General features: G+C 39.4%; 1 protein-coding gene across 1 annotated transcript in view; it reads left to right on the forward strand.

Annotated features, from left to right (window-relative positions):
* LOC145457587 (uncharacterized) overlaps positions 1-23,340 on the forward strand; it is a 210,691-nt gene that overhangs the window by 80,790 nt on the left and 106,561 nt on the right. The window contains 7 exon segments of the mRNA XM_080335810.1: positions 1,802-2,003; positions 2,070-2,195; positions 7,672-7,830; positions 7,913-8,025; positions 8,069-8,270; positions 8,337-8,462; positions 21,969-22,156. Coding sequence (XP_080191936.1) covers positions 1,802-2,003; positions 2,070-2,195; positions 7,672-7,830; positions 7,913-8,025; positions 8,069-8,270; positions 8,337-8,462; positions 21,969-22,156 — 1,116 coding nt within the window.

Below are 23,340 nucleotides of genomic sequence, written 5' to 3' on the forward strand. Positions count from 1 at the left end.
TTTATAAATTAACTTTCAGTGGCGAGGAGCGTATAATTTCAGTACTCGAAAAAATCATCTTTTACTACTCGACTCGAATCATTAATATTAATACTCGATTCAGATTCGAGTACTCGAATCATTGTGCCCAGCCCTAGTCAGGAGTTAGCGACACAAGAAGAGCTTACTGAAATATGGACATACGAAAACCAAATTGGCAAAATATGACGTAACAATGCAATAATAAAAAGGATCGCTAACAGCTGTACCGGTACTCCGGTAGTCATAACAAAGTGACAAGAGAAAATCAAATCATACAAAACACAGACAATTAGCGGTATTTTATTTAATATTTTAGGATTGCATAGATAGGCCTACTCTTTGTGCTTGTTATTGTGCCGTTAACTCTTTGATGGGGGCACACGGGGGATCTTTGAGGTGATGGATTCTGCTGTGGTGAATGTGGTTCTGAGAGCAATATTCAAGTTCAGTACCGCTAGTAACATTTGAGGTATCTCTGCGTTTCTCTGAGAGCTATTAATGTGATTAACATTTAAAAAGTGGTATTCTGCGACTCACGCAGCAGCCTGATTCTAAAATCGGAATATGACGAACCCGGATCAGTACGGGGCTCGTTCACTTTCGGACCAAAAACCCTTTTTCTCCGTAACGCTGTACTGAGTTTGGTTCGAAAGTGAACGAGCCCCGTAGGTGCGTGAATTACATGTTCCGGAATCATCATCCGTAAGTGGAAGGAAACATTATAAATTTTGACATTTTTCGAAGCAGTGCTGCACTGCAGATTGGAACTCATTACGAAACGGCGGGCCGTATTCTTGTGGTAACTAATTATTTCGTCGCGGGCCGGACGATTTCGCTTGGCGGGCCGGATCCGGCCCGCGGGCCGTAGGTTGCCGACCCTTGATCTACACCCTAATTATACAGTATTGGATATATGTCATGTTTGAATGATTCAAGCATATTAAGATATTAGAGAGTCCAAGTTTATCAAATATGTAGAAACGATTGATATTTAGAAAGGCAATCTTTCATCTTAATTACGTAGTATATAATTCGATCTGGGCCACAATGAAACACTTTTGCATGCCATAATTATTCATGTTTTCATATGTTTAATGGTTATACGATATTCATATAAACGTTAACGTGGCATATAGTTTTAGAATTAAATTGGTATTACTGTTGGAGTTGGAATCGGAGTCGAAGTTGGAGTCGGACACGGCATATTAAATATGTGAAGAGTCGGAGTCGGAGTCGGAGTCGGTGGAGAAATTCACCAACTCCACAGCCCTGGTTCACACGCATGTATCTACGGCAACGGAAATTTTGGAAATAATGTTAATTATGAAGATCTACCCAATCCGTCCACTATATTGTACCATATTCTTGGCAGTGTATGACGTTATTCCATCGAACTGAATTTTCATTTAGATCTGAATGAATGTGAAATAGACACCGATACCTGTGCCGAAAACAGAGCTAGTTGCAACAACACTGCAGGGTCGTATACATGTTCATGCAATAGCGGATATTTTGGAGATGGAGTGAATTGTGAAGGTTTGTGTTAGTCTGTTTATGATTAAGTAGCATTTTTTCTGGGAGATACGTTCCGATAGTATATTATTTAAACGAGCCAACAATTTAGATCGAGATGAGTGTGCATTAAACACAAGTAACTGTGCCGAAAACAAAGCTAGTTGCAACAATACGGCAGGGTCGTATACATGCTCATGCAATAGCGGATATTTTGGAGATGGAGTGAATTGTGAAGGTTTGTGTTAGTCTGTTTATGATTACGTAGCATTTTTTCTGGGAGATACGTTCCGATGGTATATTATTTAAACGAGCTATTAATTTAGATCAAGATGAGTGTGCATTAAACACAAGTAACTGTGCCGAAAACAAAGCTAGTTGCAACAATACGGCAGGGTCGTATACATGTTCCTGCAATAGCGGATATTCTGGAGATGGAGTGAATTGTGAGGGTATGTATCCCATCTCTTCATAACATTGTCCCTTGTTCCTTGCGATTTGCGACGTTATTTCATCTAACCAAACTACAATTTTAGATTTAGACGAGTGTGCGTTAGACACAGATATTTGTGCTAAAAACAAATCGAGTTGTAACAATACTGCTGGTTCGTACACATGTTCCTGCAATACTGGATATTTTGGGGATGGAGTGAATTGTGAAGGTATGTGTTAGGCTGAGAATTATATGGTAGGATGATCTCTGCGACATTCGATGGTCTATTATTTAAACGAATTATCAATTTAGATATTATTGAGTGTGCATTAGGCACATATAACTGCGAAGCAAACTGCCGAAGCAAAGCGAGTTTTAACAATACTGCTGATTCACACCAGGGCTGTGGAGTCGGAGTCGGAGTGTATCTAATTTTTGCTTGATGGAGTCGGAGTCGTGAAAACTGTAGTGGATGGAGTCGGAGCCCTGGTAAAAATATTGACTAGAGCCGGAGTAGGAGATTGAAAAAATGACCCTTACTTCGACTCAGACTCCGACTCCAACTTCTTTATCATGAAAACAATTGCTTTCAAAGGATTTTTAATTCGATTTTTATGTACCATCAATCACCATAATTAATAACGATACAGATCAGGGGGCCATCCCGTGATCCGCAAAACGAATGTGGCCCTAGAGAAGGTTTTATGTAGCCTGCGAGGTAATTCTCGAAATTATAAAATTACAACAACATGAAAGAGACATGTTCACCGCAACCGTCGATATTGCTCAATCTAAACGCCGAATAATGCTGTCCTTGTCAAATGAGCCCTATATGCAGGGTTGCCATCGACATGGACCCAAAAATAAGGACAGTCGAAAAATTAGATTAGCATTACAACGCGTTTTTGTACATACTTTGTATTTATACGAGCTGTGACAGCTCTGGTCTAGGTTTAACTTTACTTGTAACTGAGATTTGACTGTCATTTCACTAAGTCTGTTCCTTTCCTTGGTCCACTTCGCCAAAACAAGAAAGAACACTCTTTAACTTTAACACCAAACTAAATGGAAAGAGCGGCTTCTTATGACTTTAATTGTTACGACACTCTTTGCTACAATTGCTTTCTGTTGAATCTGGATTACGCATGCCAGGTAAGTAGGTTGCGTAATCGGGGCATAATGTTGAGCAGGCTTCTAAGTAAACGAGTTTGCGGTTCAGTATTTACAGCCTGTGATTTTTAATCCACGCATCAATATTCAAAAGCATGTTTTATGTTTTGAATACGAAGCAATTTTTCCCGGGCCGATCAGAATAGCGCCGCGTAGAGATTTAATCACATAATAAATGAACGGAGCTCCCGTGGCGTACACTCCACAGGATTTGAACATCCAGGTCTGATCGTATCAGTATTTCGTCTTCCGAGTACAGAACGAATGGGTTATGATTGCGGCATCGTATTGAGTAGCTCGCCTCGCAACAACTGTTATCCGATTATATCGACGACGTTTCTGACGAGGTCGCGTGGATTCGCCTACAAATTACTACGGCGTTTGAGCATTTTATACGAGGTGGCCGCGACCTCGTAAATATAGTGATGAGGTGGCGAATGTAGCCTCGCAAGTTGGTGACTATTATAAAAACTGATTGACTGATTAATTGACAGTTTACTGCTAAAATGAAGTCTGCTGCGATAGCTTGGTAGGCTACCACTGAAACTGCTATACTACTCACTGCCCTATCTAACTCACCACTTAGGAGTCAAATCCTGTGATGTGTACGCCACGGAAGTTCCGTTCATTTATTATGTAATTAAATCCCTACGCAAAAGCATATCTTTATGCCTCACGGATACCAGAGGAAAACGATCGAAGTTCTGTAGTTGTTAAAAATAAGGACGCAGGTCGAAAATAAGGACATTTCTTAGAAATAAGGACAGTTGAGTTTTCAAAGACCTGGCCCTTCAAAATGAGGACAAATCTTAGAAATAAGGACGGTATTACAACCCTGCCTATATGAGAGTAGCATATTTATTGATAGAATTCATTCATTACCTTTAAAAAATTCGCGCTTAACGCAACCTCGGCCTAATTACACACTGCACAGTTTTATGAGATAATTTTTGTCAATTTTAAAGCGTAGTAATATAAGTCTTGTTTTCAATGCTACCTAATCCGGTTCGCTCCTATCGGACTACTAAAAAAAATTATCAACAATCGATTAACCGCGCAATGGTTCGTACATCTCATGTGGCGCTTTGGCCGTAAAAGGTTTGCCACCCTTGAGATAGTTAAATTGGACATTATTTGCAAATCGCAATTCAGTTTCCTAGAAGAAGGAAGTCGCAATATCCATCTTCGCGATGCAGTCACGAATTGATGCAATTTTTGAGATTATACCCTGATACTGTGACAGAGTATATACATCGTCTGGTATTGTGAAATTGATATAAATGTGACCAAACGCTGCATCCAACTTGACAAAATTAGAAACATTTAGAGTGTAGCTTAGCTGCTTGGGTCGAACAAATGATGAAGAAAGACGGCAAGTCCTAGTGTATGAATGCTTGACTTGGTGCAGGTAGACTAGACATATGCTATTTGACTACTTTGTCAATTCTATCAATTAGGCCTACTAATGTTTATTAGTAGTGAGAGTGTGTGTGCTTATAATCAGTATAGTGTGTAATGAGAAAACTAGTAAGATATATCTCTGTATCCGTTGCTGACTCATACACAAGAGCTATACTTTGATTGGTTCATCTACACCAGGGGTCGGCAACCTTTTGCTAGTCGCGGGCCAAATTTCAGGTGCGCAACATGTTGGCGGGCCGGACCGGAATTTTTCTTAATTCTATATTAAACGGTCACGTCGGTATATTACCCTACAATGCTGCAATCTCAATCATACAAATCACAAAAAGAGCAAAACACATGTATTTACACTTCAACAACGCAGCATAAATGTGACACAGGGCGCAGCTTGCTTTGTGAAAGCTTTTCAACTTCTGGTAACAAGTCCGATGAAGCTAGAATCAGGCCATATTCTGAATGTGCGTTGGGATACGTGATCTTAGCTTGCTCTTCGTGAATTTCAATTGTTGAAAACTATTGTTCACATGCGCACGTGCTACCAAAAGTCGATGCTATTCTTTTGCATTGTTGGTCAAGCTGGGATGAAGACCCATTTCAAGAACTTACTCTTTGTCAAAGTCAATCCGCGATATGCTCTTTGTATGAAATTTGTCATTCAATTCAACTGCATGGCATTTCAAATGGGCCCATTTGAAATTTTCTGGCAATGGTATTGGCGCCCACATTAACCGGAGTACTGGGTAGTCAGAATTTATTTTGTACAGAACGAATGTCGGAAAAGCGGATGGAAATTCATTAATTAAATTTGGTATATCACAGTTACAAATGTATAGTGCTGGTACTAGGTTTACTCTCCTCCAGTATAGGAAAGTGAGGTTATTTAGTTGTTTCCCCCTGAAGTTGCAAATTCAATTTGTTTAGATGTGACGTTAAATATTCTACGAAAGCAAGATTAGATACCCATTTTCGATGACAAGATTATGAGTCGGCGATGTTTGTATTTTCAAGGAAAGTTGCTATTTCATTTCTCAGTTCATACACTCGTGCAAGCATCTCGACGTAACAAAGCATGTACCCGTTTTGCCAGTGACACTTGCAACCGACGGGTTTTCCCAAGACACAGAAAACTTCAGAAGAACGCATATTGCTTGGAATGCCGAACAGCGTCTTGTAGTTGAAGTGCTCTATGTTTCGTTGTTCTTGTGTTTGAAATATACGTGACAAAGCAATGCTTATTGGGGTAGTCCTATCTTTACTATTGCTTTTGGGTCTGCATTCATTACAGTGGAACATATTGACTCAAAGGCTTTTCGTATGCGCCTTGTCAGGAGTAGGGCTGGGCAAAATCGAGTACCTGAGTGATTCGATTCTGAATCACGTATTATGCTTCGAGTCGAGTCGAGTATTCGAGTACCACTCATTATGACGTCATAACAAAATGTTATATGTCAAAGCTCAAATATGTACCTTTTAAGCCACCACAAATAATATAATGTCTGTTATTCATCACATAAAAGATACTTAGGTATATTTTTCGACCATACCGATTTCATTGCACTTTGTGACAATGTTGTGGGATGATCATGACTTTTTAAATGTGCTATTTCTAGTAACGTTCTTGTTTTTTTACTGTTTTGTATACTGCGATACGGACAATCAAGGTTTCAAGGCTACCACCGTGGAAAACAGCATGGTAAATTTAATTCTCGTTTATAAATTAACTTTCAGTGGCGAGGAGCGTATAATTTCAGTACTCGAAAAAATCATCTTTTACTACTCGACTCGAATCATTAATATTAATACTCGATTCAGATTCGAGTACTCGAATCATTGTGCCCAGCCCTAGTCAGGAGTTAGCGACACAAGAAGAGCTTACTGAAATATGGACATACGAAAACCAAATTGGCAAAATATGACGTAACAATGCAATAATAAAAAGGATCGCTAACAGCTGTACCGGTACTCCGGTAGTCATAACAAAGTGACAAGAGAAAATCAAATCATACAAAACACAGACAATTAGCGGTATTTTATTTAATATTTTAGGATTGCATAGATAGGCCTACTCTTTGTGCTTGTTATTGTGCCGTTAACTCTTTGATGGGGGCACACGGGGGATCTTTGAGGTGATGGATTCTGCTGTGGTGAATGTGGTTCTGAGAGCAATATTCAAGTTCAGTACCGCTAGTAACATTTGAGGTATCTCTGCGTTTCTCTGAGAGCTATTAATGTGATTAACATTTAAAAAGTGGTATTCTGCGACTCACGCAGCAGCCTGATTCTAAAATCGGAATATGACGAACCCGGATCAGTACGGGGCTCGTTCACTTTCGGACCAAAAACCCTTTTTCTCCGTAACGCTGTACTGAGTTTGGTTCGAAAGTGAACGAGCCCCGTAGGTGCGTGAATTACATGTTCCGGAATCATCATCCGTAAGTGGAAGGAAACATTATAAATTTTGACATTTTTCGAAGCAGTGCTGCACTGCAGATTGGAACTCATTACGAAACGGCGGGCCGTATTCTTGTGGTAACTAATTATTTCGTCGCGGGCCGGACGATTTCGCTTGGCGGGCCGGATCCGGCCCGCGGGCCGTAGGTTGCCGACCCTTGATCTACACCCTAATTATACAGTATTGGATATATGTCATGTTTGAATGATTCAAGCATATTAAGATATTAGAGAGTCCAAGTTTATCAAATATGTAGAAACGATTGATATTTAGAAAGGCAATCTTTCATCTTAATTACGTAGTATATAATTCGATCTGGGCCACAATGAAACACTTTTGCATGCCATAATTATTCATGTTTTCATATGTTTAATGGTTATACGATATTCATATAAACGTTAACGTGGCATATAGTTTTAGAATTAAATTGGTATTACTGTTGGAGTTGGAATCGGAGTCGAAGTTGGAGTCGGACACGGCATATTAAATATGTGAAGAGTCGGAGTCGGAGTCGGAGTCGGTGGAGAAATTCACCAACTCCACAGCCCTGGTTCACACGCATGTATCTACGGCAACGGAAATTTTGGAAATAATGTTAATTATGAAGATCTACCCAATCCGTCCACTATATTGTACCATATTCTTGGCAGTGTATGACGTTATTCCATCGAACTGAATTTTCATTTAGATCTGAATGAATGTGAAATAGACACCGATACCTGTGCCGAAAACAGAGCTAGTTGCAACAACACTGCAGGGTCGTATACATGTTCATGCAATAGCGGATATTTTGGAGATGGAGTGAATTGTGAAGGTTTGTGTTAGTCTGTTTATGATTAAGTAGCATTTTTTCTGGGAGATACGTTCCGATAGTATATTATTTAAACGAGCCAACAATTTAGATCGAGATGAGTGTGCATTAAACACAAGTAACTGTGCCGAAAACAAAGCTAGTTGCAACAATACGGCAGGGTCGTATACATGCTCATGCAATAGCGGATATTTTGGAGATGGAGTGAATTGTGAAGGTTTGTGTTAGTCTGTTTATGATTACGTAGCATTTTTTCTGGGAGATACGTTCCGATGGTATATTATTTAAACGAGCTATTAATTTAGATCAAGATGAGTGTGCATTAAACACAAGTAACTGTGCCGAAAACAAAGCTAGTTGCAACAATACGGCAGGGTCGTATACATGTTCCTGCAATAGCGGATATTCTGGAGATGGAGTGAATTGTGAGGGTATGTATCCCATCTCTTCATAACATTGTCCCTTGTTCCTTGCGATTTGCGACGTTATTTCATCTAACCAAACTACAATTTTAGATTTAGACGAGTGTGCGTTAGACACAGATATTTGTGCTAAAAACAAATCGAGTTGTAACAATACTGCTGGTTCGTACACATGTTCCTGCAATACTGGATATTTTGGGGATGGAGTGAATTGTGAAGGTATGTGTTAGGCTGAGAATTATATGGTAGGATGATCTCTGCGACATTCGATGGTCTATTATTTAAACGAATTATCAATTTAGATATTATTGAGTGTGCATTAGGCACATATAACTGCGAAGCAAACTGCCGAAGCAAAGCGAGTTTTAACAATACTGCTGATTCACACCAGGGCTGTGGAGTCGGAGTCGGAGTGTATCTAATTTTTGCTTGATGGAGTCGGAGTCGTGAAAACTGTAGTGGATGGAGTCGGAGCCCTGGTAAAAATATTGACTAGAGCCGGAGTAGGAGATTGAAAAAATGACCCTTACTTCGACTCAGACTCCGACTCCAACTTCTTTATCATGAAAACAATTGCTTTCAAAGGATTTTTAATTCGATTTTTATGTACCATCAATCACCATAATTAATAACGATACAGATCAGGGGGCCATCCCGTGATCCGCAAAACGAATGTGGCCCTAGAGAAGGTTTTATGTAGCCTGCGAGGTAATTCTCGAAATTATAAAATTACAACAACATGAAAGAGACATGTTCACCGCAACCGTCGATATTGCTCAATCTAAACGCCGAATAATGCTGTCCTTGTCAAATGAGCCCTATATGCAGGGTTGCCATCGACATGGACCCAAAAATAAGGACAGTCGAAAAATTAGATTAGCATTACAACGCGTTTTTGTACATACTTTGTATTTATACGAGCTGTGACAGCTCTGGTCTAGGTTTAACTTTACTTGTAACTGAGATTTGACTGTCATTTCACTAAGTCTGTTCCTTTCCTTGGTCCACTTCGCCAAAACAAGAAAGAACACTCTTTAACTTTAACACCAAACTAAATGGAAAGAGCGGCTTCTTATGACTTTAATTGTTACGGCACTCTTTGCTACAATTGCTTTCTGTTGAATCTGGATTACGCATGCCAGGTAAGTAGGTTGCGTAATCGGGGCATAATGTTGAGCAGGCTTCTAAGTAAACGAGTTTGCGGTTCAGTATTTACAGCCTGTGATTTTTAATCCACGCATCAATATTCAAAAGCATGTTTTATGTTTTGAATACGAAGCAATTTTTCCCGGGCCGATCAGAATAGCGCCGCGTAGAGATTTAATCACATAATAAATGAACGGAGCTCCCGTGGCGTACACTCCACAGGATTTGAACATCCAGGTCTGATCGTATCAGTATTTCGTCTTCCGAGTACAGAACGAATGGGTTATGATTGCGGCATCGTATTGAGTAGCTCGCCTCGCAACAACTGTTATCCGATTATATCGACGACGTTTCTGACGAGGTCGCGTGGATTCGCCTACAAATTACTACGGCGTTTGAGCATTTTATACGAGGTGGCCGCGACCTCGTAAATATAGTGATGAGGTGGCGAATGTAGCCTCGCAAGTTGGTGACTATTATAAAAACTGATTGACTGATTAATTGACAGTTTACTGCTAAAATGAAGTCTGCTGCGATAGCTTGGTAGGCTACCACTGAAACTGCTATACTACTCACTGCCCTATCTAACTCACCACTTAGGAGTCAAATCCTGTGATGTGTACGCCACGGAAGTTCCGTTCATTTATTATGTAATTAAATCCCTACGCAAAAGCATATCTTTATGCCTCACGGATACCAGAGGAAAACGATCGAAGTTCTGTAGTTGTTAAAAATAAGGACGCAGGTCGAAAATAAGGACATTTCTTAGAAATAAGGACAGTTGAGTTTTCAAAGACCTGGCCCTTCAAAATGAGGACAAATCTTAGAAATAAGGACGGTATTACAACCCTGCCTATATGAGAGTAGCATATTTATTGATAGAATTCATTCATTACCTTTAAAAAATTCGCGCTTAACGCAACCTCGGCCTAATTACACACTGCACAGTTTTATGAGATAATTTTTGTCAATTTTAAAGCGTAGTAATATAAGTCTTGTTTTCAATGCTACCTAATCCGGTTCGCTCCTATCGGACTACTAAAAAAAATTATCAACAATCGATTAACCGCGCAATGGTTCGTACATCTCATGTGGCGCTTTGGCCGTAAAAGGTTTGCCACCCTTGAGATAGTTAAATTGGACATTATTTGCAAATCGCAATTCAGTTTCCTAGAAGAAGGAAGTCGCAATATCCATCTTCGCGATGCAGTCACGAATTGATGCAATTTTTGAGATTATACCCTGATACTGTGACAGAGTATATACATCGTCTGGTATTGTGAAATTGATATAAATGTGACCAAACGCTGCATCCAACTTGACAAAATTAGAAACATTTAGAGTGTAGCTTAGCTGCTTGGGTCGAACAAATGATGAAGAAAGACGGCAAGTCCTAGTGTATGAATGCTTGACTTGGTGCAGGTAGACTAGACATATGCTATTTGACTACTTTGTCAATTCTATCAATTAGGCCTACTAATGTTTATTAGTAGTGAGAGTGTGTGTGCTTATAATCAGTATAGTGTGTAATGAGAAAACTAGTAAGATATATCTCTGTATCCGTTGCTGACTCATACACAAGAGCTATACTTTGATTGGTTCATCTACACCAGGGGTCGGCAACCTTTTGCTAGTCGCGGGCCAAATTTCAGGTGCGCAACATGTTGGCGGGCCGGACCGGAATTTTTCTTAATTCTATATTAAACGGTCACGTCGGTATATTACCCTACAATGCTGCAATCTCAATCATACAAATCACAAAAAGAGCAAAACACATGTATTTACACTTCAACAACGCAGCATAAATGTGACACAGGGCGCAGCTTGCTTTGTGAAAGCTTTTCAACTTCTGGTAACAAGTCCGATGAAGCTAGAATCAGGCCATATTCTGAATGTGCGTTGGGATACGTGATCTTAGCTTGCTCTTCGTGAATTTCAATTGTTGAAAACTATTGTTCACATGCGCACGTGCTACCAAAAGTCGATGCTATTCTTTTGCATTGTTGGTCAAGCTGGGATGAAGACCCATTTCAAGAACTTACTCTTTGTCAAAGTCAATCCGCGATATGCTCTTTGTATGAAATTTGTCATTCAATTCAACTGCATGGCATTTCAAATGGGCCCATTTGAAATTTTCTGGCAATGGTATTGGCGCCCACATTAACCGGAGTACTGGGTAGTCAGAATTTATTTTGTACAGAACGAATGTCGGAAAAGCGGATGGAAATTCATTAATTAAATTTGGTATATCACAGTTACAAATGTATAGTGCTGGTACTAGGTTTACTCTCCTCCAGTATAGGAAAGTGAGGTTATTTAGTTGTTTCCCCCTGAAGTTGCAAATTCAATTTGTTTAGATGTGACGTTAAATATTCTACGAAAGCAAGATTAGATACCCATTTTCGATGACAAGATTATGAGTCGGCGATGTTTGTATTTTCAAGGAAAGTTGCTATTTCATTTCTCAGTTCATACACTCGTGCAAGCATCTCGACGTAACAAAGCATGTACCCGTTTTGCCAGTGACACTTGCAACCGACGGGTTTTCCCAAGACACAGAAAACTTCAGAAGAACGCATATTGCTTGGAATGCCGAACAGCGTCTTGTAGTTGAAGTGCTCTATGTTTCGTTGTTCTTGTGTTTGAAATATACGTGACAAAGCAATGCTTATTGGGGTAGTCCTATCTTTACTATTGCTTTTGGGTCTGCATTCATTACAGTGGAACATATTGACTCAAAGGCTTTTCGTATGCGCCTTGTCAGGAGTAGGGCTGGGCAAAATCGAGTACCTGAGTGATTCGATTCTGAATCACGTATTATGCTTCGAGTCGAGTCGAGTATTCGAGTACCACTCATTATGACGTCATAACAAAATGTTATATGTCAAAGCTCAAATATGTACCTTTTAAGCCACCACAAATAATATAATGTCTGTTATTCATCACATAAAAGATACTTAGGTATATTTTTCGACCATACCGATTTCATTGCACTTTGTGACAATGTTGTGGGATGATCATGACTTTTTAAATGTGCTATTTCTAGTAACGTTCTTGTTTTTTTACTGTTTTGTATACTGCGATACGGACAATCAAGGTTTCAAGGCTACCACCGTGGAAAACAGCATGGTAAATTTAATTCTCGTTTATAAATTAACTTTCAGTGGCGAGGAGCGTATAATTTCAGTACTCGAAAAAATCATCTTTTACTACTCGACTCGAATCATTAATATTAATACTCGATTCAGATTCGAGTACTCGAATCATTGTGCCCAGCCCTAGTCAGGAGTTAGCGACACAAGAAGAGCTTACTGAAATATGGACATACGAAAACCAAATTGGCAAAATATGACGTAACAATGCAATAATAAAAAGGATCGCTAACAGCTGTACCGGTACTCCGGTAGTCATAACAAAGTGACAAGAGAAAATCAAATCATACAAAACACAGACAATTAGCGGTATTTTATTTAATATTTTAGGATTGCATAGATAGGCCTACTCTTTGTGCTTGTTATTGTGCCGTTAACTCTTTGATGGGGGCACACGGGGGATCTTTGAGGTGATGGATTCTGCTGTGGTGAATGTGGTTCTGAGAGCAATATTCAAGTTCAGTACCGCTAGTAACATTTGAGGTATCTCTGCGTTTCTCTGAGAGCTATTAATGTGATTAACATTTAAAAAGTGGTATTCTGCGACTCACGCAGCAGCCTGATTCTAAAATCGGAATATGACGAACCCGGATCAGTACGGGGCTCGTTCACTTTCGGACCAAAAACCCTTTTTCTCCGTAACGCTGTACTGAGTTTGGTTCGAAAGTGAACGAGCCCCGTAGGTGCGTGAATTACATGTTCCGGAATCATCATCCGTAAGTGGAAGGAAACATTATAAATTTTGACATTTTTCGAAGCAGTGCTGCACTGCAGATTGGAACTCATTACGAAACGGCGGGCCGTATTCTTGTGGTAACTAATTATTTCGTCGCGGGCCGGACGATTTCGCTTGGCGGGCCGGATCCGGCCCGCGGGCCGTAGGTTGCCGACCCTTGATCTACACCCTAATTATACAGTATTGGATATATGTCATGTTTGAATGATTCAAGCATATTAAGATATTAGAGAGTCCAAGTTTATCAAATATGTAGAAACGATTGATATTTAGAAAGGCAATCTTTCATCTTAATTACGTAGTATATAATTCGATCTGGGCCACAATGAAACACTTTTGCATGCCATAATTATTCATGTTTTCATATGTTTAATGGTTATACGATATTCATATAAACGTTAACGTGGCATATAGTTTTAGAATTAAATTGGTATTACTGTTGGAGTTGGAATCGGAGTCGAAGTTGGAGTCGGACACGGCATATTAAATATGTGAAGAGTCGGAGTCGGAGTCGGAGTCGGTGGAGAAATTCACCAACTCCACAGCCCTGGTTCACACGCATGTATCTACGGCAACGGAAATTTTGGAAATAATGTTAATTATGAAGATCTACCCAATCCGTCCACTATATTGTACCATATTCTTGGCAGTGTATGACGTTATTCCATCGAACTGAATTTTCATTTAGATCTGAATGAATGTGAAATAGACACCGATACCTGTGCCGAAAACAGAGCTAGTTGCAACAACACTGCAGGGTCGTATACATGTTCATGCAATAGCGGATATTTTGGAGATGGAGTGAATTGTGAAGGTTTGTGTTAGTCTGTTTATGATTAAGTAGCATTTTTTCTGGGAGATACGTTCCGATAGTATATTATTTAAACGAGCCAACAATTTAGATCGAGATGAGTGTGCATTAAACACAAGTGACTGTGCCGAAAACAAAGCTAGTTGCAACAATACGGCAGGGTCGTATACATGCTCATGCAATAGCGGATATTTTGGAGATGGAGTGAATTGTGAAGGTTTGTGTTAGTCTGTTTATGATTACGTAGCATTTTTTCTGGGAGATACGTTCCGATGGTATATTATTTAAACGAGCTATTAATTTAGATCAAGATGAGTGTGCATTAAACACAAGTAACTGTGCCGAAAACAAAGCTAGTTGCAACAATACGGCAGGGTCGTATACATGTTCCTGCAATAGCGGATATTCTGGAGATGGAGTGAATTGTGAGGGTATGTATCCCATCTCTTCATAACATTGTCCCTTGTTCCTTGCGATTTGCGACGTTATTTCATCTAACCAAACTACAATTTTAGATTTAGACGAGTGTGCGTTAGACACAGATATTTGTGCTAAAAACAAATCGAGTTGTAACAATACTGCTGGTTCGTACACATGTTCCTGCAATACTGGATATTTTGGGGATGGAGTGAATTGTGAAGGTATGTGTTAGGCTGAGAATTATATGGTAGGATGATCTCTGCGACATTCGATGGTCTATTATTTAAACGAATTATCAATTTAGATATTATTGAGTGTGCATTAGGCACATATAACTGCGAAGCAAACTGCCGAAGCAAAGCGAGTTTTAACAATACTGCTGATTCACACCAGGGCTGTGGAGTCGGAGTCGGAGTGTATCTAATTTTTGCTTGATGGAGTCGGAGTCGTGAAAACTGTAGTGGATGGAGTCGGAGCCCTGGTAAAAATATTGACTAGAGCCGGAGTAGGAGATTGAAAAAATGACCCTTACTTCGACTCAGACTCCGACTCCAACTTCTTTATCATGAAAACAATTGCTTTCAAAGGATTTTTAATTCGATTTTTATGTACCATCAATCACCATAATTAATAACGATACAGATCAGGGGGCCATCCCGTGATCCGCAAAACGAATGTGGCCCTAGAGAAGGTTTTATGTAGCCTGCGAGGTAATTCTCGAAATTATAAAATTACAACAACATGAAAGAGACATGTTCACCGCAACCGTCGATATTGCTCAATCTAAACGCCGAATAATGCTGTCCTTGTCAAATGAGCCCTATATGCAGGGTTGCCATCGACATGGACCCAAAAATAAGGACAGTCGAAAAATTAGATTAGCATTACAACGCGTTTTTGTACATACTTTGTATTTATACGAGCTGTGACAGCTCTGGTCTAGGTTTAACTTTACTTGTAACTGAGATTTGACTGTCATTTCACTAAGTCTGTTCCTTTCCTTGGTCCACTTCGCCAAAACAAGAAAGAACACTCTTTAACTTTAACACCAAACTAAATGGAAAGAGCGGCTTCTTATGACTTTAATTGTTACGGCACTCTTTGCTACAATTGCTTTCTGTTGAATCTGGATTACGCATGCCAGGTAAGTAGGTTGCGTAATCGGGGCATAATGTTGAGCAGGCTTCTAAGTAAACGAGTTTGCGGTTCAGTATTTACAGCCTGTGATTTTTAATCCACGCATCAATATTCAAAAGCATGTTTTATGTTTTGAATACGAAGCAATTTTTCCCGGGCCGATCAGAATAGCGCCGCGTAGAGATTTAATCACATAATAAATGAACGGAGCTCCCGTGGCGTACACTCCACAGGATTTGAACATCCAGGTCTGATCGTATCAGTATTTCGTCTTCCGAGTACAGAACGAATGGGTTATGATTGCGGCATCGTATTGAGTAGCTCGCCTCGCAACAACTGTTATCCGATTATATCGACGACGTTTCTGACGAGGTCGCGTGGATTCGCCTACAAATTACTACGGCGTTTGAGCATTTTATACGAGGTGGCCGCGACCTCGTAAATATAGTGATGAGGTGGCGCATGTAGCCTCGCAAGTTGGTGACTATTATAAAAACTGATTGACTGATTAATTGACAGTTTACTGCTAAAATGAAGTCTGCTGCGATAGCTTGGTAGGCTACCACTTAAACTGCTATACTACTCACTGCCCTATCTAACTCACCACTTAGGAGTCAAATCCTGTGATGTGTACGCCACGGAAGTTCCGTTCATTTATTATGTAATTAAATCCCTACGCAAAAGCATATCTTTATGCCTCACGGATACCAGAGGAAAACGATCGAAGTTCTGTAGTTGTTAAAAATAAGGACGCAGGTCGAAAATAAGGACATTTCTTAGAAATAAGGACAGTTGAGTTTTCAAAGACCTGGCCCTTCAGAATGAGGACAAATCTTAGAAATAAGGACGGTATTACAACCCTGCCTATATGAGAGTAGCATATTTATTGATAGAATTCATTCATTACCTTTAAAAAATTCGCGCTTAACGCAACCTCGGCATAATTACACACTGCACTGTTTTATGAGATAATTTTTGTCAATTTTAAAGCGTAGTAATATAAGTCTTGTTTTCAATGCTACCTAATCCGGTTCGCTCCTATCGGACTACTAAAAAAAATTATCAACAATCGATTAACCGCGCAATGGTTCGTACATCTCATGTGGCGCTTTGGCCGTAAAAGGTTTGCCACCCTTGAGATAGTTAAATTGGACATTATTTGCAAATCGCAATTCAGTTTCTTAGAAGAAGGAAGTCGCAATATCCATCTTCGCGATGCAGTCACGAATTGATGCAATTTTTGAGATTATACCCTGATACTGTGACAGAGTAAATACATCGTCTGGTATTGTGAAATTGATATAAATGTGACCAAACGCTGCATCCAACTTGACAAAATTAGAAATATTTAGAGTGTAGCTTAGCTGCTTTGGTCGAACAAATGATTAAGAAAGACGGCAAGTCCTAGTGTATGAATGCTTGACTTGGTGCAGGTGGACTAGACATATGCTATTTGACTACTTTGTCAATTCTATCAATTAGGCCTACTAATGTTTATTAGTAGTGAGAGTGTGTGTGCTTATAATCAGTATAGTGTGTAATGAGAAAATTAGTAAGATATATCTCTGTATCCGTTGCTGACTCATACACAAGAGCTATACTTTGATTGGTTCATCTACATCCTAATTATACAGTATTGGATATATGTCATGTTTGAATGATTCAAGCATATTAAGATATTAGAGAGTCCAAGTTTATCAAATATGTAGAAACGATTGATATTTAGAAAGGCAATCTTTCATCTTAATTACGTAGTATATAATTCGATCTGGGCCACAATGAAACATTTTTGCATGCCATAATTATTCACGTTTTCATATGTTTAATGGTTATATGATAGTCATTCAAACGTAACCGTGGCGTATAGTTTTCGAAGTAAATTGGTATTACTGTTGGAGTTCGAATCGGAGTCGAAGTTGGAGTCGGACACGGCATATTAAATATGTGAAGAGTCGGAGTCGGAGTCGGTGGAGAAATTCACCAACTCCACAGCCCTGGTTCACACGCATGTATCTACGGCAACGGAAATTTTGGAAATAATGTTAATTATGAAGATCTACCCAATCCGTCCACTATATTGTACCATATTCTTGGCAGTGTATGACGTTATTCCATCGAACTGAATTTTCATTTAGATCTGAATGAATGTGAAATAGACACCGATACCTGTGCCGAAAACAAAGCTAGTTGCAACAACACTGCAGGGTCGTATACATGTTCATGCAATAGCGGATATTTTGGAGATGGAGTGAATTGTGAAGGTTTGTGTTAGTCTGTTTATGATTACGTAGCATTTTTTCTGGGAGACACGTTCCGATAGTATATTATTTAAACGAGCTATTAATTTAGATCGAGATGAGTGTGCATTAAACACAAGTAACTGTGCCGAAAACAAAGCTAGTTGCAACAATACGGCAGGGTCGTATACATGTTCCTGCAATAGCGGATATTCTGGAGATGGAGTGAATTGTGAGGGTATGTATCCCATCTCTTCATAACATTGTCCCTTGTTCCTTGCGATTTACAACGTTATTTCATCTAACCAAACTACAATTTTAGATTTAGACGAGTGTGCGTTAGACACAGATATTTGTGCTAAAAACAAATCGAGTTGTAACAATACTGCTGGTTCGTACACATGTTCCTGCAATACTGGATATTTTGGGGATGGAGTGAATTGTGAAGGTATGTGTTAAGCTGAGTATTATATGGTAGGACGATCTCTGCGACATTCGATGGTCTATTACTTAAACGAATTATCAATTTAGATATTATTGAGTGTGCATTAGGCACATATAACTGCGAAGCAAGCTGCCGAAGCAAAGCGAGTTTTAACAATACTGCTGATTCACACCAGGGCTGTGGAGTCGGAGTCGGATTGTATCTAATTTTCGCTTGATGGAGTCGGAGTCGTGAAAACTGTAGTGGATGGAGTCGGAGCCCTGGTAAAAATATTGACTAGAGCCGGAGTAGGAAATTGAAAAAATGACCCTTACTTCGACTCAGACTACGACTCCAACTTCTTTATCATGAAAACAATTGCTTTCAAAGGATTTTTTATTCGATTTTTATGTACCATCAATCACCATAATTAATAACGATACAGATCAGGGGGCCATCCCGTGATCCGCAAAACGAATGTGGCCCTAGAGAAGGTTTTATGCGGCCTGCGAGGTAATTCTCGAAATTATAAAATTGCAACAACATGAAAGAGACATGTTCACCGCAACCGTCGATATTGCTCAATCTAAACGCCGAATAATGCTGTCCTTGTCAAATGAGCCCTATATGCAGGGTTGCCATCGACATGGACCCAAAAATAAGGACAGTCGAAAAATTAGATTAGCATTACAACGCGTTTTTGTGCATACTTTGTATTTATACGAGCTGTGACAGCTCTGGTCTAGGTTCAACTTTACTTGTAACTGAGATTTGACTGTCATTTCACTAAGTCTGTTCCTTTCCTTGGTCCACTTCGCCAAAACAAGAAAGAACACTCTTTAACTTTAACACCAAACTAAATGGAAAGAGTGGCTTCTTATGACTTTAAGTGTTACGGCACTCTTTGCTACAATTGCTTTCTGTTGAATCTGGATTACGCATGCCAGGTAACTAGGTTGCGTAATCGGGGCATAATGTTGAGCAGGCTTCTAAGTAAACGAATTTGCGGTTCAGTTTTTACAACCTGTGGTTTTTAATCCACGCATCAACATTCAAAAGCATGTTTTATGTTTTGAATACGAAGCAATTTTTCCCGGGCCGCTCAGAATAGCGCCGCGTAGAGATTTAATCACATAATAAATGAACGGAACTCCCGTGGCGTACACTCCACAGGATTTGACCATCCAGGTCTGATCTTATCAGTATTTCGTCTCCCGAGTACAGAACGAATGGGTTATGATTGCGGCATCGTATTGAGTAGCTCGCCTTGCAACAACTGTTTTCTGATTATATCGACGACGTTTCTGACGAGGTCGCGTGGATTCGCCTACAAATTACTACGGCGTTTGAGCATTTTATACGAGGTGGCCGCGACCTCGTAAATATAGTGATGAGGTGGCGCATGCAGCCTCGCAAGTTGGTGACTATTATAAAAACTGATTGACTGATTGATTGACAGTTTACTGCTAAAATGACGTCTGCTGCGATAGCTTGGTAGGCTACCACTTAAACTGCTATACTACTCACTGCCCTATCTAACTCACCACTTAGGAGTCAAATCCTGTGATGTGTACGCCACGGAAGTTCCGTTCATTTATTATGTAATTAAATCCCTACGCAAAAGCATATCTTTTTGTCTCACGGATACCAGAGGAAAACGATCGAAGTTCAGTAGTTGTTGAAAATAAGGACGCAGGTCGAAAATAAGGACATTTCTCAGAAATAAGGACAGTTGAGTTTTCAAAGACCTGGCCCTTCAAAATAAGGACAAATTATAGAAATAAGGACGGTATGGAAACCCGGCCTAAATGATAGTAGCATATTTATTGATAGAATTCATTCATTACCTTTAAAAAATTCGCGCTTAGCGCAACCTGGGCATAATTATACACACTGCACAGTTTTATGACATTATTTTTGTCAATTTTAAAGCGTAGTAATATAAGTCTTGTTTTCAATGCTACCTAATCCGGATCGCTCCTATCGGACTACTAAAAAAAGGTTATCAACAATCGATTAACCGCGCAATGGTTCGTACATCTCATGTGGCGCTTTGGCCGTAAAAGGTTTGCCACCCTTGAGATAGTTAAATTGGACATTATTTGCAAATTGCAATTCAGTTGCTTAGAGGAAGGAAGTCGCAATATCCATATTCGCGATGCAGTCACGAATTGATGCAATTTTTGGAATTATACCATGATACTGTGACAGAGTAAATACATCGTCTGGTTTTGTGAAATTGATATAAATGTGACCAAACGCTGCATCCAACTTGACAAAATTAGAAATATTTAGAGTGTAGCTTAGCTGCTTGGGTCGAACAAATGATGAAGAATGACGGCAAGTCCTAGTGTATGAATGCTTGACTTAGTGCAGGTAGACTAGACATATGCTATTTGACTACTTTGTCAATTCTATCAATTAGGCCTACTAATGTTTATTAGTAGTGAGAGTGTGTGTGCTTATAATCAGTATAGTGTGTAATGAGAAAATTAGTAAGATATATCTCTGTATCCGTTGCTGACTCATACACAAGAGCTATACTTTGATTGGTTCATCTACATCCTAATTATACAGTATTGGATATATGTCATGTTTGAATGATTCAAGCATATTAAGATATTAGAGAGTCCAAGTTTATCAAATATGTAGAAACGATTGATATTTAGAAAGGCAATCTTTCATCTTAATTACGTAGTATATAATTCGATCTGGGCCACAATGAAACACTTTTGCATGCCATAATTATTCACGTTTTCATATGTTTAATGGTTATATGATAGTCATTCAAACGTAACCGTGGCGTATAGTTTTCGAAGTAAATTGGTATTACTGTTGGAGTTGGAATCGGAGTCGAAGTTGGAGTCGGAGTCGGCATATTAAATATGTGCAGAGTCGGAGTCGGAGTCGGTGGTCAAATTCACCGACTCCACAGCCCTGGTTCACACGCATGTATCTACGGCAACGGAAATTTTGGAAATAATGTTAATTATGAAGATCTACCCAATCTGTCCACTATATTGTACCATATTTTTTGCAGTGTATGACGTTATTCCATCGAACTGAATTTTCATTTAGATCTGAATGAATGTGAAATAGACACCGATACCTGTGCCGAAAACAAAGCTAGTTGCAACAACACTGCAGGGTCGTATACATGTTCATGCAATAGCGGATATTTTGGAGATGGAGTGAATTGTGAAGGTTTGTGTTAGTCTGTTTATGATTACGTAGCATTTTTTCTGGGAGACACGTTCCGATAGTATATTATTTAAACGAGCTATTAATTTAGATCGAGATGAGTGTGCATTAAACACAAGTAACTGTGCCGAAAACAAAGCTAGTTGCAACAATACGGCAGGGTCGTATACATGTTCATGCAATAGCGGATATTTTGGAGATGGAGTGAATTGTGAAGGTTTGTGTTAGTCTGTTTATGATTAAGTAGCATTTTTTCTGGGAGATACGTTCCGATGGTATATTATTTAAACGAGCTATTAATTTAGATCAAGATGAGTGTGCATTAAACACAAGTAACTGTGCCGAAAACAAAGCTAGTTGCAACAATACTGCAGGGTCGTATACATGTTCCTGCAATAGCGGATATTCTGGAGATGGAGTGAATTGTGAGGGTATGTATCCCATTTCTTCATAACATTGTCCCTTGTTCCTTGCGATTTGCGACGTTATTTCATCTAACCAAACTACAATTTTAGATTTAGACGAGTGTGCGTTAGACACAGATATTTGTGCTAAAAACAAATCGAGTTGTAACAATAATGCTGGTTCGTACATATGTTCCTGCAATACTGGATATTTTGGGGATGGAGTGAATTGTGAAGGTATGTGTTAAGCTGAGAATTATATGGTAGGATGATCTCTGCGACATTCGATGGTCTATTATTTAAACGAATTATCAATTTAGATATTATTGAGTGTGCATTAGGCACATATAACTGCGAAGCAAACTGCCGAAGCAAAGCGAGTTTTAACAATACTGCTGATTCACACCAGGGCTGTGGAGTCGGAGTCGGAGTGTATCTAATTTTCGCTTGATGGAGTCGGAGTCGTGAAAACTGTAGTGGATGGAGTCGGAGCCCTGGTAAAAATATTGACTAGAGTAGGAGATTGAAAAAATGACCCTTACTTCGACTCAGACTCCGACTCCAACTTCTTTATCATGAAAACAATTGCTTTCAAAGGATTTTTAATTCGATTTTTATGTACCATCAATCACCATAATTAATAACGATACAGATCAGGGGGCCATCCCGTGATCCGCAAAACGAATGTGGCCCTAGAGAAGATTTTATGTAGCATGCGAGGTAATTCTCGAAATTATAAAATTGCAACAACATGAAAGAGACATGTTCACCGCAACCGTCGATATTGCTCAATCTAATCGCCGAATAATGCTGTCCTTGTCAAATGAGCCCTATATGCAGGGTTGCCATCGACATGGACCCAAAAATAAGGACAGTCGAAAAATTAGATTAGCATTACAACGCGTTTTTGTACATACTTTGTATTTATACGAGCTGTGACAGCTCTGGTCTAGGTTTAACTTTACTTGTAACTGAGATTTGACTGTCATTTCACTAAGTCTGTTCCTTTCCTTGGTCCACTTCGCCGAAACAAGAAAGAACACTCTTTAACTTTAACACCAAACTAAATGGAAAGAGTGGCTTCTTATGACTTTAATTGTTTCGGCACTCTTTGCTACAATTGCTTTCTGTTGAATCTGGATTACGCATGCCAGGTAAGTAGGTTGCGTAATCGGGGTATAATGTTGAGCAGGCTTCTAAGTAAACGAGTTTGCGGTTCAGTTTTTACAGCCTGTGGTTTTTAATCCACGCATCAACATTCAAAAGCATGTTTTATGTTTTGAATACGAAGCAATTTTTCCCGGGCCGCTCAGAATAGCGCCGCGTAGAGATTTAATCACATAATATATGAACGGAACTCCCGTGGCGTACACTCCACAGGATTTGACCATCCAGGTCTGATCTTATCAGTATTTCGTCTCCCGAGTAC

The sequence above is a fragment of the Botryllus schlosseri genome, chromosome 15, assembly GCF_051294905.1.
Source record: "Botryllus schlosseri isolate E-star chromosome 15, Bs_hap1, whole genome shotgun sequence".
Lineage (NCBI taxonomy): Eukaryota > Metazoa > Chordata > Ascidiacea > Stolidobranchia > Styelidae > Botryllus > Botryllus schlosseri.